The sequence below is a fragment of the Aotus nancymaae genome, unplaced genomic scaffold, assembly GCF_030222135.1.
Source record: "Aotus nancymaae isolate 86718 unplaced genomic scaffold, 86718_ANA_hifiasm-v0.15.2.pri h1tg000025l, whole genome shotgun sequence".
In the NCBI taxonomy this organism is placed as follows: domain Eukaryota; kingdom Metazoa; phylum Chordata; class Mammalia; order Primates; family Aotidae; genus Aotus; species Aotus nancymaae.
In genome coordinates this window covers 15,719,189-15,738,322 of record NW_026988438.1, presented here as the reverse complement: position 1 = coordinate 15,738,322, position 19,134 = coordinate 15,719,189, and the positions used below count along the sequence as shown (strand labels likewise).

General features: G+C 41.1%; 1 protein-coding gene and 1 non-coding gene across 4 annotated transcripts in view; both read left to right on the top strand.

Annotated features, from left to right (window-relative positions):
- The first annotated feature begins 236 nt into the window (after positions 1–236).
- LOC135276574 (U6 spliceosomal RNA) lies at positions 237–339 on the top strand. Its single transcript, XR_010344134.1, has one exon. It is a non-coding gene; the product is annotated as a U6 spliceosomal RNA (small nuclear RNA).
- A 16,151-nt stretch (positions 340–16,490) lies between these two features.
- Positions 16,491–19,134, top strand: part of CASD1 (CAS1 domain containing 1) — a 120,565-nt gene continuing 117,921 nt past the window's right edge. For 2 of the 3 annotated variants that reach the window (XR_010344040.1, XM_021674205.2), the window contains exon 1: positions 16,753–16,902. Coding sequence is in view for 2 of the 3 variants with exons in the window: in XM_021674205.2 (XP_021529880.1) it covers positions 16,770–16,902 (133 nt within the window). In the remaining variant the exon portion in view is untranslated. Of the gene's footprint in view, positions 16,903–19,134 lie in introns of all 3 variants that reach the window. The other variant, XM_021674204.2, reaches the window with a different exon arrangement.

Sequence of the window (19,134 nt, the reverse complement as noted above, 5' to 3'; positions counted from 1 at the left end):
GCAGAAAACAATTTATTTGCCTCACTGCAAATGAAGAGTTGGAAAAGACACAATAAAATATATTTGAATGTTGGCAACGTTCTCTCCATTTTGACGAGTTTATTTGTAAGATTGTTTTTTAAATAGGGTGGGCCAGGAGACGGAGGCTGCAGTGAACTATAAGCATGCCACTGCACTCCAGCCTGGGTGACCGAACAGGACCCTGCCTCAAAAAAATACAACAGAAATAGGGCAGGGTGTTCAGTTAGGCAGCACATACGCTAACATTGGAATGATACAAGATTAGCATGGCCTCTGAACAAGGATGGCACACGGAATCATGATACATTCCATTCAAAAAAAAAGAGAGCAAGGAGCTAAGAAATCCTTTCCTGCTAACTACTATAATAATGTAAAACTAGAAACTGGTTTTCTATGTACTAAAATGACAGTTGGTCTCAAACTGTTTGGTCTCCTCTAACAAAGGGTAGTAAAAGTTCATTCCTTTACATTCTATCTGGTCTGACAACATAGAAATTCCATATCCCATCTAAACAGTTTTCTGTATTTTGTGCTGATTTTTTTCAGGCCCTTGACTATTAAGCAGCAAAAACTTAAAGTTCCTCATTTGCTGCAGAGGTAAGACTCCTTTCTTTTGTGTCATCATCATCTTGTTATTTAAAATATTATATTGTCATTTTGATCAATAGATATCGAATTTATTGTTTCTCAGTCACATCTGACCCTATATTAACAGGTGATCTAAAGTACTGCGGTAACTCTTGGTTTTGCTTTCCCACAATCACATCCTGGATTCAGAAAAATAAAAATGTCAGGATTTTCTTCACACATAAAACCATCTTTGAAGTTTCCCATAAGACCGCTAGAAAATCATGAAGATTTTTTTCTTTTGCTTTATAAAGCAGAGAGGTACCAAATAATTGTTTTCTTGACATTTTTTCTTAGCTCAACACTATCATAAGAACTGATCAAAAGAGTAGTCAAATTAAAGGATAAATTTTATAGATAAATTATTACTTACACATTTATTTCTGAGACTATATACATTACAGAATAAATTGGAAGGCCCAGGATATTTGTCTTTGCTCTCACTGTTCATAATATTTATTTTTTTACTTATGTGAAAAACACTGATCAAATTCTTATTAAAAAATTATGTATTGTGGCTGGGTGCGGTGGCTCACGCCTGTAATCCCAGCACTTTGGGAGGCCGAGGTGAGTAGATTACCTGAGGTCGGGAGTTCGAGATCAGCCTGGCCAACATGGTGAAATCCCATCTCTAGTAAAAATACAAAATTAACTAGGCATGGTGGTTAATTTTAACTAGGTGGTGCATACCTGTAATCCCAGCTACTCAGGAGGCTAAGGCAGAAGAATCACTTGAACATGGGAGGCAGAGGTTGCAGTGAGCTGAGGTCATGCCATTGTACTCCAGCCTGGGCAAAAAGAGTGAAACTCAGTCTCAAAAAAAAAATCATGTATTGCACCTCAACAGAGGATTTTACTGTCTTCAATTCTGATCTCATCATACAAGGCCCACCCTGCAGTCACATTTGAGAATAAATTGAGATAGGAGAGTTCCTTGGACCCCCCCTCAGGACTTTTGACATGGGTGTGGCTCATTTATTCAGCCACCACACAAACCCCATGTGGAAGTGGGAGCATGCAGGTGAGTGGGTGCCAGGGCCTGGGCAAGTGTTTCTGGACTCCGGCCCCACAGTAGCATCTAGGAGTGTGTTACAATTAATGCTCTTTTAGCAGTGGCCATCTGCAGATGGCTAAGTATTAACCAGCTCAGTGGAGAGTCAAAGTGACAGTTTTTTATACCCTGCCCTCTTGGTACCCAGGTTCTTGTCTAGCATCCAGGAAGACAGGTCACACGGACTTGAACAACAGTAATTTCAGAGGTTTTATTGAGTGATGGAGGTGGCTCTCAGTGGGATAGGGAGCTGAAAATTACCTGACAGAATTTAATTATTTGGCCTCTGTAGTTGCTCAGTACTGATGTTCAAGGACGCATACAGTTAATACCACTTGCTGAACTATGCGAACTATCATGACAAAACATGAAACTAGCTTTATATGTGTGTGATCAAGAATGATCTCCAGACGTTATTTATGATCACAAAAAGAGGCTGTTAAATAAAATTATTTAAAACTTGGAAATAAGGCAAAAAGGGAGCTTGGAAAAAAGTAGGGACCTTCAATGTCACAGTGTTTTGTTTTTTTAAAACAGGCTGAATCAAGGATTATTTAATTATCTAAGGGAATGTCTCTGCATTTGACTTGACTATTTTCTGTTAATTAAATATCTGGTCTCTGACACGTATTTACTTTTAGATATAACCAGGAAGAGAACAGATTTAAGAGCAACTGCTTGTGCATTTACCAGTGAAAACGAACTTTGAAGGAGGAAACAAAGAATTTTTTATTGAGCATCACCTAGGTGTCAAGAACTATGCATTACTCATTGAGTCATAAAAACAACTTTGAGTGATAAGTGTGATTATCTTTATTTTACAAGCAAGAAAGTTGAAGTTCCACAGGTAAAATGATTTGCCACATTGTTTAGCTAGTAAATGGTAGAGCCAAATGTCAAATCCCAAATGTTCTTCTTTCAAAACCTACACTCTTTTTACCACATTATTCTACCCCCGTAGTAGAAACTTTTTTCTAACGACCACAAAGTTATACCTGCCATTTCTCCAAACTAAAAATGATATCTAAATGTCACCAAAAAAAATATGCTAGTTAGAAAGGACAGAATTTCATGATGGAAAATGTAAATATATGTTCTGTGTGCATAGAGCAAAAGATCTATGACTCATCTTGCACAACCCACTAAGTGTTTAGTTGAAAATTGCTCTTTATCATCTCGCTAGATGGCAATTAGAAGTGTGAGAGACAAAGTATCCCTTAGGAAAAATTAGCTAAAGAATAAATCATTTAAAGTGCTTTAAAGACAGTTACCTAATATATTTGCATACATCCCTATGAGCTACACAGCCCTACACAAAAAGCAATCCTAATTTGTTTACAGGCATTCAAAGGTGATACAATGTAAAGTGGAAGGCCTAAATTGCTGCTAACAGCATTAAACTTACCTTAGGCCTAGGGCAGTGTTGATCATTTCAGCTGAAACACCACTAAGTTAATTAACCTCTATTTTTTTCCTTAGTGAAAATGTCAGTACCATTTGGGCCATGCGGCTTTGCAACCAGGCAGGTCATTTAGTTTTCTTCTCCGCTTCCAACTGCCTCACTTTGACCTGATCAATGGTTAAGATCCTTCATTTTAGAAACAATAGAAGATACTCATATTTACCATCCCTAAGGGACTCCTTCCATGCCTTTGAAAAACCAGTGAACTGAATTTTAGCTAATTTAAACCAACTATTCTACAGAAAGGAAAACTGGTCTTAGTTTTTTAGAAAGACCCAAGGCAAAATAATTGTGACACTACCATTCCATCCCCCACTCAACCAATTTTTTTAAAACTCATTGTGGGAAACTGTTGATTTCACCTGAAAAAAGTGCAAGTTGGGAATGGAGTGGGAGATGTACTTTTTGTATGTCTGTCCCAGGGAAAACAGTATTAAGAGTGGTGGGGTAGGGCAGAGTTTCATATATGAAAATTTAATATGTATTGTGTTTTCTGGGTTTTAACTTTTAAACATACTATATAATGTAAATAAGAATTAACTGAAGAAATATTCTGATAATCATTCCTAAGCTTGTTCCTACTGCAGTATTTCCCCTATCAGTAAGTAGTCTATGAAGCCACTGCTTAAGCCAGAAACAGAAATCACCTTTGATTCTCCCTCTCTCTAACCTCTCACATGCAATCCATCACAAGTTCTGTCAATTTTACTTCTAAAATCCAATCTGTCCGCTTTTCTCTCATTTCCTCTGCTCCCACCTTTGCCAAAGCCATTAAAACAAATGAAGCCACCAGGGAAAGGGGTGAAGAGTTTTCTCAGAAGTACAAATATTTGGTAAACACTACAACTGGTAGGAGAAGGAAACAAGATAGACGAGAAGCTAAAAAGGTGGGAAAAACAGAATATACTTGAGATAGGAAGAGAATTTAGACAGAAAGAACCAGAGACCTAAGGTCGAATCTCAAGTGCTTCCAATCTGAAGACATAGGACATGTTTGAATTTAAGGTAAATTTGGGATGTGTTCATTATATTGAAGACTATTATATCATGTATAAAACTTTTACTTTATACAACTTCCAAATGATTATTGAGATTTCTGTATCACTTTTTTCATTGTGAAAACTTCCAGATTAAATAAAAACTACAAACAACATAACTGTGTAATACTTTAGGATTTCTTTTAAGTTTATTCTTTTGTGTCAGTGTTTAAGTGATTGAATAAATACAAATTGGATATTTGGGGTTTTTTTGTTTTATTTTGGCAGGGAATACTCAACTTGATCGAAGGATCTAAAGGGTGATGTTCAAATTCGTTGTACTAAATATAAGTCTTTTTCAAGAAATCCAAATAGGAAAAGAGGAAGTTATCTGTCTTTGCTGATGACATGATTCTATACATAGAAAACCCTAACAATGTGGCCGGGCGTGGTGGCTCACGCCTATAGTCCCAGCACTTTGGGAGGCCGAGGCGGGTGGATCATGAGGTCAAGAGATGGAGACCATCCTGGTCAACATGGTGAAACCCTGTTTCTACTAAAAATACAAAAATTAGCTGGGCATGGTGGCACACGCTTGTAGTCCCAGCTACTCAGGAGGCTGAGGCAGGAGAATTGCTTCAACCCAGGAGGTGGAGGTTGCGGTGAGCTGAGATCGTGCCATTGCACTCCAGCCTGGGTAACAAGAGGGAAACTCCATCTCAAAAAAAAAAGAAAAAGAAAACCCTAACAATTCTACTGAAAGACTCCTGAACCTGAAAAATGATTTCAGTAAAGTTTCAGTATACAAAATCAATGCACAAAAATTAGTAGCATTTCTATACACCAATAACATTCAAACTGAGAACCAAATCAAGAACACAATTCCATTTACAACAGCCACAAAAAGAATAAAATACCTAGGAATACATCTAACCAAGGAGATGAAAGAACTCTACAATAAGAACTACAAAACATTGCTGAAAGAAATCATAGGTAACACAAACAAATGGAAAAACATTTCATGCTCATGACTGGAAGAATGAATATTGATAAAATGTCCATAGTGCCCAAAGCAATCTATAGATTCAATGTGATTCCTATCAAACTACCCATGTCATTCTTCACAGAATTAGAACTAACTATTCTAAAATTCATATGAAACCAAAAAAAGAGCCTGAATATCCAAAGCAATTCTATGCAAAAAGAACAAAGCCAGAGGTATCACATCACCCAACTTCAAGCTATACCACAAAGCTATAATAACCAAAACAGCATGGTACTGGTACAAAAACAAACACCTAGACAAATAGAACAGAATAAAGAAGCCAGAAATAAACTGCACATGTATAACCATCTGATCTTCAACAAAGTCAATGAAAATAAACAATGTGAGAAAACACCTTATTCAATAAATGTTGCTGGGGAAACTGGCTAACCATATGCAGAAGAATGAAACTCAAACCCTACTTCTCACCATATACAAAACATTAGCTCAAGATGGATTGAAGACTTAAATGTAAGTCCTCAGCCTATAAAAATCCTGGAAGAAAACCTAGGAAATACTCTTTTGGACATTGACCTAGGCAAATAATTTATGACTAAGTCCTTAAAAGCAAATGCAACAAAAACAAAAATTAAGTGGCACTTAATTATTTTCAAGAGCTTCTGCACAGCAAAAGAAAGTAGCAACAGAGTAAACAAGCAACCTACAGAATGGGAGAAAATATTTGCAAACTATGTATCTGACAAAGGACTAATGTCCAGAATCTATAAGAAACTTAAACAAATCAACAAGAAACAAACAAACAATCCCACTAAAGAGTGGGCAAAGCAACATAGACACTTCTCAAAAGACATAAAAGCAGCCAATAAACCTATAAATATGCTCAACATCACTAATCAGAGAAATGCAAATCAAAACCACAATGAGATACCATCTCACACCAGTCAAAATCGCTACTATCGAAAAATAACAGGGCCAGGCGCAGTGGCTTAAGCCTGTAATTCCAGCACTTTGGGAGGCTGGGGCAGGCAGATCATGAGGTCAAGAGATTGAGACCATCCTGGCCAACATGGTGAAACCCTGTCTCTACTAAAAATACAAAAATTAGCTGGGCATGGTGGCGTGCTCCTGTAGTCCCAGCTACTTGGGAGGCTGGGGCAGGAGAATTGCTTGAACCCAGGAGGCGGAGGTTACAGTGAAAGATTGTGCCACTGCACTCCAGTCTGGGCCTGGCGAGAGTGAGACTCGGTCTCAAAAAAACAAACAAACAAACAAACAAAAAAAAACAGATACTGGTGAGGTTGCAGAGAAAAGGGAACATTCAGGCACTGTTGGTGGGATTGTAAATTAGTCTGGTCCCTATGGAAAGCAGTTTGGAGATTTCTCGAAGAACTAAAAATAGAGTTATTAATTAACCCAGTGATTCCATTACTGAGTATATACCCAAAGGAAAATAAATCATTCTACCAAAAAGACGCCTGCACTCACATATTTATCACAGCACTATTCAAAGACATGTAATCTACTTAGGTGCCCATCAATGGTGGATGGATAAAAAAAATGTGATACATATATACCATGGCATACCACACAGCTGTGAGAAAGAACAAAATCATGTCCTTTGCAACAACATGGGTGCAGCTAGAGGCCATTATCGTAAGTGAATTAACACGGAAACAGAAAACCAAACACTACACGTTCTCACTTATAAGTGGGACCTAAACAGTGGGTATACATGAACATAACAATGAGAACTATAGACACTGGGGACTCCAAAGGCCAGATGAAGGATGGAAAAACTACCTATTGGTTACTATGTTTACTATTTGGGTGATGAAGTTAATCAAAGCCCAAACCTCAGCATCATGCAGTATATCTATGTAACAAACCTGCACATATACCTGCTGAATTTAAATTTTTTTAATAAAATAATAATTTTTAATTAAAAATAGTATTTTTCAATCTTCTAGAGAAAACTGTTTTCTCATCTACACAAACAAAAATTTAGCTTGGAAAATACTTCTTTACCTCATAATCTTAAAAATCTCAAAAAATCTCAAAATCTTAAAAAAATTTTAAATGAAAAGTGTCTCAACTTCCTCCAGTATTCTTCATTAAATTATCTTTAATCTGAACTTAAGAAATATCATGCCAGGTGCTGGGACTCACACCACACCTGTAATCCCAGTACTTTGGGAGGCTGAGGCAGAAGGATCGCTTGAGCCCAGAAGTTCAAGACCAGAGTGGGCAACATGGTGAAACCCTGTCTCTACAAAAAATACAAAAATTAGCAGGGCATGGTGTCCTGTGCCTGTTTTCTCAGCTACTGGGGATGCTGAGGTGGGTGGATCACTTGAGTCCAGGAGTTCGAGGCTGCAGTGAGCTGTGTTCACATCACTGCATTTCAGCCTGCACAACAGAGCAAGACCCTGTCTCAAAAAAAAAAAAATTAATATTTATTAAATTCAAGGCATACCCATGTATTAAAACAGTTGGCCCAATCCTTTTGGCATCAGAGACCAATTTCATGGAGGACAATTTTTCCATGGACCAGATGGGCAGGGCAGATTGCCATGTATGTACCTATGCAACAATCTTGCATGTTCTTCACATGTATCCCCAAACCTAAAACACAATAAAAATATATATATAAATAAAATAAAAAAATACGTAATGCATGTTTTGGGTGCTTAGTTTCTAAGTGTCTCACTAATTTTGATGGCTTTATATCAGTAGTAACTCCCAAAGCACTATATGTTTACAGCAAGGTCCATAAATTCTTATTTCAAACAGTTTTGATAATTTTTTTCTGATATATATTTAAGTGGCCATCATATATATGATAAATATATACACACACATATATACATACTTTTTTTTAAACCATATAATGTAATAAAGAGTTGAGTGCTTTTTTTTTGTTGTTGTTGTTGTTGTTTTTTCTGAGACAGGGTCTCACTCTGTCACCCAGGCTGGAGTGCAGTGGTGTGATCTTGGCTCACTACAGCCTTGACCTCCCAGGCTCAGGTGATCCTGCTACCTGAGCCTTCTGAGTATCTGGGACTACAGGCACGTACTACCACACCTAGCTAATTTTTACCTTTTTTGTAGAGACAGGGTTTCACTATGTTGCCCAGGCTGGTCTTGAACTCCTAAGCTGAAGCACTCTGCCCAGCTCAGTCTCCCTAAATGCTAGGATTACAGGCGTGAGCTACCATGCCCGGCCTAAAGAGTTTTTTCTTTTCTTTTTTCGAGACTGAGTCTTGCTCTGTCACCCAGGCTGGAGTGCAGTGGCGTGATCTCAGCTCACTGCAACCTCTACCTCCCAGGTTTAAGCGATTCTCCTGCCTCAGCCTCCCGAGTAGCTGGCACTACAGGTGTGGGCCACCAAGCCTGGCTTATTTTTGTAGATTTAGTAGAGACGGTTTCATTATGTTGGCCAGGCTGGTCTTGAACTCCTGACTTCAAGTGATTCATCCACCTTGGCCTCCCAAAGTGATTTGGCCAGGCATGAGTCACCATGCCTGGTCAAAAGAGTTTTTATCAGAAGATTCCATTCTGCATATTCTTGTTTGCTAGTATTTATGTAGTTAGAATTATCTTCAATTCACAGTTCCCTTATAGAAACTTTTTTTTTAAGTCACTACCTATTTTGTGAGTTTAAGTGAAAGTAGATAATATAATCTGTTAATTCATTTGGTTAGCTCATAGGCACAATTTGCTGAAAGTGAACAAATAAGTAAGCCACTGTCAGTCTCTCCACAAGGATGAATTTTCTCTGTTCCCTCAGGATTTATCTCCAAGTGAATTTCACATGACTCTATATAGACCAAGTCAGGGTACCAAGGGGAGTCTTTGTCTTAAGTAGTAATGAGGCCTTGTTTTTATTGTAGTTTAGAATTAACTTACTGTTCTAGTTATCCACTGCCTTGTCTTGTGAACCTCTGCCCCTTTAAAACCCTATAATTTATTTATTTTTGAATATTTACTTATTTTATTTTTTTTTTTTTAGAGAGGGTCTCACTCTGTTGCCTAGTCTGGAGTGCAGTGGTGTGATCATAGCTCATTGTAACCTTAAACTCCTGGGCTCCTGGTCTCAAGTGATCCTCCCCTCTTGGCCTCCCAAAGTGCTGGGATTACAGGCATGCATGCCTGGCCAAAACTCTATACTTCAGATGAATAGAAGGCAGAGTATAAAGAATATGAGTCAAAGATTAGCAGAAATGAACTGAAGGATAGTGTGCCAATGAGCTAAATGGAAAACTTTTAGGATGAACAATGTTTAGAAGAAAAATAAAACTTGTTTTCCAACACATTGAGTCTGAGGTACTGTGAGAGTCATTGAAGCTTTCCCTGAGGTATATGAAAATGAGAGGACCATGAGAGAAATCCAGGTTGCGCATGTGGATCAGGAGTGATAGCTGAAGCCAACTTACCATTTAGGTTTGCTAAGAAGAGAAATAGGAAAATGAGAAACTTGCAAAGCGCTTTTAAAAAGGGGCTTTGAAACAGCAAAAGGAATCTTTGGAGATGCATGAGAAAGGTAGGAGGAGAGAACTGAATAAAGCAATTATGTCAAGAAAGTTGCACAGCCAAGAAGGATGAAGCTAAGATAAATACGTTGAATTTGGTAATTTAGGATGTGGCCCTCATTTTAAAGAGTGGTTGAAGTAAAATAGTAGGAACAGAAGTTAGTTTTCACATATTTAAAGAACTGACAAGTAGTAAAAACAGTTTGTTTTTTTTTTTTTTTAATGGGGAAAGCAACTACAGACTGTTCCTTCAGAAGTTTGGTGGTGAAAAAGAAGAGATTGTGTGGTGCATTAAGGAAGATAGGATGCATTTGGCAAACAATGAAGAGATAAATTAAAGGTAGAAATAAGGAAGGGGAACTTAGGAGACCAGATTCTTAATGATATGATATTGATATAATCATAGACACAGGTGAGAGTGACAGTTTTGAGAAAAGGGAGGAGGAATTATTCTTTGAATCAGAAGGGGAAAGATAAAGTGTAGCAGTTTGTTTTAAATTAATGCATAGGGCTGGGCGCAGTGGCTCATGCCTGCAATCCCTGCACTTTGGGAGGCTGAGGTGGGTGGATCACCTGAGGTCAGGAGTTCAAGATTAGCTTGGCCAACATGGTAAAGCCCCATCTCTACTAAAAATACAAAAATTAGCCGGGCATGGTGGTGAGCACCTGTAGTCCCAGCTACTCAGGAGGCTGAGGCAGGAGAATTGCTTGAACCTAGGAGGTGGAGGTTGCAGTGAGCCAAGACTGTGCCATTGCACTCCAGTCTGGAAGACAGAGTAAGACTCTATCTCAAAACATAAAAATAATCTTGCCTTCTTGCTTTATTTCATTGAGTTGATCTTCAATCTCTGATATCCTTTCTTCCACTTGATGGATTTGGCTATTCAAACTTGTGTATGTTTCTTGAAATTCTTGTGCTGTGTTTTTCAGCTCCATCATGCCGTTTATGTTCTTCTCCATGGTGGTTATTCTCGTTAGCATTTCGTCTAACCTTTTTTCCAAGGTTCTTAGCTTCCTTGCATTGGGTTAGAACATGATCCTTTAGCTCAGAGAAGTTTATTACCCACCTTCTGAAGTCTGCTTCTGTCAATTCATCACATTCATTCTCCATCCAGTTTTGTTCCCTTGCTGTTGAGGAGTTGTGATCCCTTGAAGGAGGAGAGGCGTTCTGGTTTTTGGTGTTTTCAACCTTTTTGCACTGGTTTCTTCCCATCTTTGTGGATTCAAAGACCTTTGGTCTTTAAAGTTGGTGACTTTTGGATGGGGTTTCTGAGTGGACATCCTTTCTGTTGATGTTGAAGCTATTTCTTTGTTTGTTAACTTTCCTTCTAACAGTCAGACCCCACTGCTGGAGTTTGCTGGAGGTCCACTCCAGACCCTGCTTACCTGGGAATCAACCACAGGGGCTGCAGAACAGCAAAGATTGCTGCCCGTTCCTTCCTCTGGTAGCTTTGTCCCAAAAGGGTACCTGCCAGATGTCACTCAGAGCTCTCCTCTATGACATGTCTCCCAGTTGGGGTACACGGGGGGTCAGGGAGCCACTTGAGGTGACAGTCTGTCCTTTAATGGAGCTCAAGTACTGTGCTGGGGGATCCATTGCTCCCTTCAGGGCTGCTGGGCAGAGACATTTAAGTCTGCTGAAGCAGAACCCACAACCGCCCCTTTTCCCAGGTGCTCTGTCCTAGGAAGGTGGGGGCTTTGCAACTCCCTGACTGGCTGCTATATAAGACAAGGATGCCCTCTCTCACCACTTCTATTCAACATACTATTGGAAGTTCTGGCTAGGGCCATTAGGCAAGAGAAAGAAATACAGGGTATTCAAATAGGAAGAGAGGATGTGAAATAGTCCCTATTTGCAGATGACATGATTGTATATTTAGAAAACCCCATCGTCTCAGCCCCAAGTCTCCTTAAGCTGATAAGCAACTTCAGCAAAGTCTCAGGATACAAAATCAATGTGCAAAAAATCACAAGCATTCCTATACACCAATAACAGATAGATAGAGAGCCAAATCATGAGTGAACTCCCATTCATAGTTACTACAAAGAGAATAAATACCTAGGAATACAACTAACAAGGGATATGAAGGACCTCTTCAAGGAGAACTACAAACTGCTGCTCAAGGAAATAAGAGAGGACACAAACAGATGGAAAAACATTCCATGCTCATGGTTAGGAAGAATCAATATTGTGAAAATGGCCATACTGCCCAAAGTAATTTATAGATTTGATGCCATCCCCATCAAGCTACCAATGACTTTCTTCACAGAATTGGAAAAACCACCTTAAACTTCATATGGAACCAAAAAAGAGCCCACAAAGCCAAGACAATCCTAAGCAAAAAAAAAAAAGCTGGAGGCATCACACGACCTGACTTCAAACTATATTACAAGGCTACTATAATCAAAACAGCACAGTACTGGTACAAAAACAGAGATACAGACCAATGGAACACAACAGAGGCCTCCAAAGGACCGCCACACAACTGAAACCATCTGATCTTTGACAAACCTGACAAAAATAAGCAATGGGGAAAGGATTTCCTATTTAATAAATGGTGTTCGGAAAACTGGCTCGCCATATGCAGAAAGCTAACTGGATCCCTTCCTTATACCTTATGCAAAAATTAACTCTAGATGGATTAAAGATTTAAACATGAGACCTAACACCATAAAAACTCTAGAAGAAAACCTAGGCAATACCATTCAGGACATAGGCATGGGCAAGAACTTCATGACTAAAACACCAAAAGCAATGGCAACAAAAGCCAAAATAGACAAATGGGATCTAATTAAACTTAAGAGCTTCTGCACAGAAAAATAAACTATCAATAGAGTGAACCTGCAACCAACAGAACGGGAGAAAATTTTTGCAATCTACCCATCTGACAAAGGGCTAATATCTGCAATCTGCAAAGAACTTAAAAAACTTTACAAGAGAAAAAAAGAAACCCATCAAAAAGTGGGCAAAGGATATGAACAGACACTTCTCAAAAGAAGACATTTGTGCAGCCAACAAACATGAAAAGAAGTTCATCATCACAGGTCATTACAGAAATGCAAATCAAAACCACATTGAGATACCACCTCATGTCAGTCAGAATGGCAATCACTAAAAAATCAGGAGACAACAGATGCTGGAGAGGATGTGGAGAAATAGGAACGCTTTTACACTGTTCGTGGGAGTGTAAATTAATTCAACCATTGTGGAAAACAGTGTGGTGATTCCTCAAGGATCTAAAAATACCATTTGACCAAGCACTAGACTCAAGAACTAGACTCAAGAACTAGAAACACCATTTGACCAAGCAATCCCATTACTGGGTATATACCCAAAGGATCATAAATCATTCTATTACAGAGATGCATGCGCACGTATGTTTATTGCAGCACTGTTCACAATAACAAAGATTTGGAACCAACCCAAATGCCCATCCATGATAGACTGGATAAGGAAAATGTGGTACATATTCACCATGGAATACTATGCAGTCATAAAAAAGATGAGTTCATGTCCTTTGCAGGGACATGGTTGAACCTGGAAACCATCATTCTCAGCAAACTGACACAAGAACAGAAAACCAAACACCACATGTTCTCACTCATAAGTAGGTGTCGAACAATGAGAACACATGGACACAGGGAGGGGAACATCACATACGGGGGCCTGAGGGTTGGGGGGCCTAGGGGAGGAAGAGCAGAGGGTGGGGGGATAGGGGAGGGATAGCATTAGGATAAATACCTAATGTAGATGATGGGGCAATGGATGCAGCAAACCACTACCATGGTACATGTATACCTATGTAAGAAACCTGCACGTTCTACAAATGTACACCAGAACTTAATGTATAATAAATAAATAAATAAAAATAAAGTGATGCATAAGTTGAGAGAGTTTCTGTCAGATGGTTTCTGTCATTCTCTTTTTAAAATATTATTAAGGTGTGAGGCAACCTGCTGAGCATTAGTAAACATTCTGGATAGTTCAGAGGTAAGGAAATAAACATGGAGCCACTAACTAGCTTTTAGAAGGAAATGACATTGTCAGATTTGAATTTAAGAAAGTTCTGTCTGGTAAGAGGTATGGCAGAATGGCAGTAGTATTGGAGTTTTGAGTGACCTAAGAAAGTTGCATAAAAGGATAAGAAATGCAGGCAAGAAAACATCCCTTAAACAAGGTAACAGCAAGTTGCTAGAGACGGGGCAGCACAGTTGAGAGTTATTTAGAAGGAAGCAAGGATGACTCAAACACTTGCTTGGATAACTGAGTTAATGATGAAAACTAAAGCATAAAAGTTGAAAATAGATAAACGAGAAGGAAAGTGATGAGCTTGTTTAGGCAATGGTAAGTATTGGGTACCTGAAGTATATCCTAGCAGAGAGATCCAGTAGGCAGATGGTTCTTACAGGATGAGGATAAATATGAACTGACATAATCAGAGGTGTGTGTGTGTATAAGGAAATTGATCCCATGGGAGGGATGGGACCATCAAATGATGGCTAAGTGATTCTAAGATCACTTTAAAACAGCAAGAAGTGGGCTGAAAACAGAGCCCTGGTTAATATCCACCAAGGAGGAAAACTTGATGGATACCAAATAAGGAAGAATGGTCAACAACGTCAGATGCCACAAAATGATCCAGGAAGATACAGAATATAAAGTGTCCCTTGGATTTAACAAGTGGTCATACCACACCACCTTGGTGAAGAACAATGAAATGGCTGAAGAGAGAATGCTAATTGAGCCAGTGAAGGCAGAGAGTCAACACTGCTCAAAAAAATTTCTAAATGTTTGCCAGAGGAGGAAGAGATGATGAAGTAAATACACAGGAATAGAGTCCATGAGTGTTTTTCATTAAAAAGAAAAAGTTATTGGAGGAAGGCAAACAACAAGGAGATAGGGAGAATTGGAAGATACAGAAAAAGGATGATTTGCATGGGGATAACTGCTGGAGGAATCAACACCCTCAAGAAAGGAGGATAAGAAAAGATTCAGAGCAGAGGTAGAGAGATTGGCCTTAAACTTGAGAGAAGAAAAAGGAGGTTGAGAAGCTATTTAGAATATTTCAGAAAGCGTTCTGGAAATTGCAATTAAATAGAATGTCAAGTTTCTTTACTTTTGGCAGACATTAAATCAACCCTGTGGATTAACACTGGTTATTGCATGCTGATCAGAAATTCTAATTTGCTGTTGATGACATCATAGAAACGTCTAGAATGTGACTGGCAGACCATATAGTCTTAGCAGAGTTATCTGGTTTTTACAATATCTAATTCTTAAAGCATGTGATTAACCTCCAATCAGAATGACAGCCAAAATTAAAAGGCTATTTGCAGGGAACAGTGCTTAAGTGTTTGTACACTTATTTAACTTTATTGCTTATTAGCATTACATCCATGACAGTGATGTATGTGATTTCATTTAAGTGACAAAATCTTTCAAGATATGAGTCCGTGGATGAAAACATAATAAAGAGTCCTTGGATGAAAAGAATGGGAATGAGTATATAAGATCTCTACAGTCCATTCATATCTAATATTCTATAATTTTAAGAGGGGCCTATAAGCACAAGTTCAGGAATGGCTAAATGGGAAAGTTGTAAAGAATACCTGACAACACCCCAACTAAACAATGACTCACTCTAAACAAGGTAAGGAAAGTAGAATGGCAAGCAATGTAAATAACCATTCCATCTGGAAGTAAGCACAAGAAAAACCATTTAAAAAACGGGTGGGGTAGCAGCGAGAGGAGAGTAGGGATAACAAGTGCTTAAGGAAATGGAGTGCTGGCTTTATTGAGAATCAGAAAACATGAACCAACATTACTAGCGCGGATGATTGTCATAAGCACATTAAAAATTTTTTTTTTTTGGCTGGACACGGTGGCTCACCCTGTAATCCCAGCACTTTCTGAGGCTGAGGCAGGCGGATCATTTGAGGTCAGGAGTTGGAGACCAGCCTGAGTAACATGGTGAAACCCCCGTCTCTACTAAAATACAAAATTAGCCGGGCATGGTTGCAGTCGCCTGTAATCTCAGCTCTTTGGGAGGCTGAGTCAGGAGAATCACTTGAACCCAGGAAGCAGAGGTTGCAGTGAGCCAAGATCATGCCACTGCACTCCAGCCTGGGAAACAGAGCGAGAGTCCCTCTCAAAAAATTAAAAAAAAAATTTTTTTTAGCATATCGACCTAGCCAACCATGAGTAAATACAAGTGAGAGTCAGCCTCTTTTCTTATCAACACCTACCCTAAGTTAGGCTCCTGCAGCTTCCACTCTGTACTTTGGTGTACCTTCACCCACTGGAACTGGGCAAACTGAGGGCATTAAAAAATGGTTTAAGAGAAACTGGCCAAGGCAGTGAGTTAAGTATTAAGACTACTACTGGGTTGGATGCCAGCACTCTCAATATCTGGCCAGCACCCGGGGGCAGCCAGACTGACCAGCCAGGCCACGGATAGCCATACAATAAGCGACCTTAGGGTAGCCTTCGCATCTGGGCGGGTCCTGGGAGTAGAAGACCGAGAAAGGGCAGTGTTGGGGAAGGAAGGAGTGGGACGGTGTGTACTTTCCTCCCGGAACTGTAGTTCTATTGTCCCAACCTGGGCTCAGGTAGCGGCCAGTAAACTAGGAGACAGCCCTAAGCCTCGCGTCGAGGCCAGGCGGGTGTCCCTCTCCCCACACCCCCATGGCGCTGCCGCCGCCGCCGCCGCCCGCCGGGGCCCGTGACCCGGTGACCCCGGAGCACCGGGCATCCCGACCCCCCTCGCTGGCGCAGCCGCTATTAAGGCAGGAGGCTAAAGAGGAGGAGGAAGGGGAGGAGACAGGCATCCAGGGCGCCTGGGGAACCGGCACGGCGGAGCAGCGGCGGCGGGGCTTCGGGGAGGCCGCCGAGCCGGCCGACTCGGCCGAGGAGGGGCAGGCGGAGGCCGGGGGCGCCGCGGCCGCGGGGTCAGGTTCCCCGGCGGGAGGCGCGGGTGGCGGCGGCGAGGGCTGGCGGCGGCTCCTCGCCTGGCTGCAGCGGCGGCAGCCCCAGTGCTGCCCCTGTGCGGCGCCCCTTCCCCGCTCCGCCGCGCACTGTTGTCATGGAGGAACCAAGATGGCGGCTCTGGCCTACAACCTGGGCAAGCGGGAGATCAACCACTACTTCAGCGTGAGGAGCGCCAAAGTGCTGGCGCTGGTGGCTGTGCTGTTTCTCGCAGCGTGCCACCTCGCCTCCCGCCGCTACCGAGGTGAGCGGGCCCTCCCCCCTGCCCGGGCAGGCCGTGAGGGAGGCGGCGACGCGGTGGCTGGAGGCCGCCCCCCTCGCCCAACACACGCCCACGCGGCCTCCCGCCCGCCCGGCCCGCGGGGGAGGCGGTTCCCCTACGTGCCCCCAGGTGTCCCTACCAGCGGGCCGGCGCCCCAGGCCAACCGAGTGGACCCCAGTGCGGGTCACCACAGGACAATGGCTGGTGGTTCTGGCTCCCCCCCTCCCCGAGCCGCCTGCGCTGGGGTCGGGGGCGCCAACCTTGGGCCTGGCCCAAGGTGCTGCCAGGGTCCGGCTCCTGAGCGGTCTGGGCTCTGGGAGACGCACCAGGTCAGGTGCTCGCGTGCAGGAGGTCGGACAGGCGGCCCTTGGAGGCAGCCCAGGGCGCGTGAAGCCCAAGCTGCCCTGCAAGGGGCACCTCTGCCAGGAGTGGGGTCGCAGGTTCAGTCTCCTAAGGGTCCGCATCTTTAGCCTTTGTTTAATTTTGCCTCTGCCCTGTAACACCCAGTTTGGGCTGTTGGACAGCGGCAAGGGCCGCCCCCCCATTTTCCTTTGCCAAAAGGGTGATAGCTGGCAAAAGATGTCTCTGGTTAAATGGAAGAGGTGCCACCCAGCTTTTCTGATTCAGAAACGTTTAAAGGGTTTGGAGTGCACACTTTTTACAAAGTAAAGGCAGATTTTTGGAAAAAAGTTATGGGTTGACAGGCGTAAATGTGGGCAGTGAAAGCAAGTTGTAAGCAGTGTGAAAGCAGGCCCTGGCCATGGGTTTTGAAATTGGTGTAAAAGGGAAAAGGAAATATGACGTTATTTCAAAAGGAATTACCTTTCAGTAATCAAGGGATATTTACTTGTCCTTGTTGATTGATTTTTCTTTCTCTGTAAAAATGCCACTAGAAAAGAGTCTGACAGGCAGAGGGAAATTAATAATGATAGGATCTTTTATTTTTGGCTCTTAATACTATCAAAGCCATTGTCTGGACAGCTCCTGGTGGCTGTGAGATTAATCAGTCAAGATATAATGTGTAATGGACAGGTGTAAATTAACGCTGTGCCCGTTTAACTTTACACCTACTTTGGCAAAATATTCATAAATGGGATGCTAGAGCCTGTGATGTATCCTCATCCCAGGAGATCTTTCAAGGTATAGGGCATTTTGGTCAGTTTTGCTTTTTCAGTTTGCTGCTTTCCTCGAACTCCTGAGAATTAAAAATCTTATACTCTTAGAGCCATACTGAGTGAACAGTTTTTAATATACTAAATTGGTACAAAGATATAGATTCTTTATAACCTTTTGGCCTCTCTCCAGCTCTCTCCAGATCATAGCCTTATGACCTGGCAGGGCCTTGGTTCATCTACAGTCATGTAAAACTAGCAATGTTGATGCATTAATTTGTGATAGTTTTGAGGAAATACTTGTTTTAACTACTCTTAATCATTTTATGACAATTTGGCATAAAATAGCAGCAATTTAATTCAATTTTGTGTATGTGATGGTAGTAGAGAGAAATTTTATAACTACAGTACTATTGTCTTAAGATAAAATTCTGGTTCCCTTCCTTTTTTTTAAATTGTGCTTATTATCTTTTGATAAGCTTGGAATACTATTATTTTTAAATTACAGTTTTCATCTTATCAAGATCTGTCATCAGCAGGGAGAATAGAATGTCAGATGGGGACTTATGAGTAACTGTAGCCATCTGGGATTGTTTTGTAGTCTTCTCCAGAAGTAAGTCATCAGTTTCCATAGGTACTTCAATGCCTTGAGTGTGAAGCACTATACACCTGGTGTGTGGATTTGCCCAGACTGAATGTCAAGAATTTGAGCTGAAGACGTTGGGAAAAATAAACATCTTACCAGGAGCATCTTAGCCATCCTCATACTTTGGCAGTATCAAACTGAGTCAGGTGCAATGCCCTTCACACAAAGGTAACCATACATTTGACTGACATAACTCTTCAGGACAGACGTGGCCAATCTTTTGACTACTCTGGGCTCATTGGAAGAAGAAGAATTGTCTTTGGGCCACACATAAAATACACTAACGATAGCCGATGAGATTTAAAAAATTGCAAAAAAAAATCATGTATTGTTTTAAGAAAGTTTATGAATTTCGACCACATTCAAAGCTGTCCTGGGCTGCCAGCAGCCCAGACCACGCACATCTTGGACAATCTTGCTTTAGAGTAAGAAAGGATCTTACAGTGCATGAAGGGA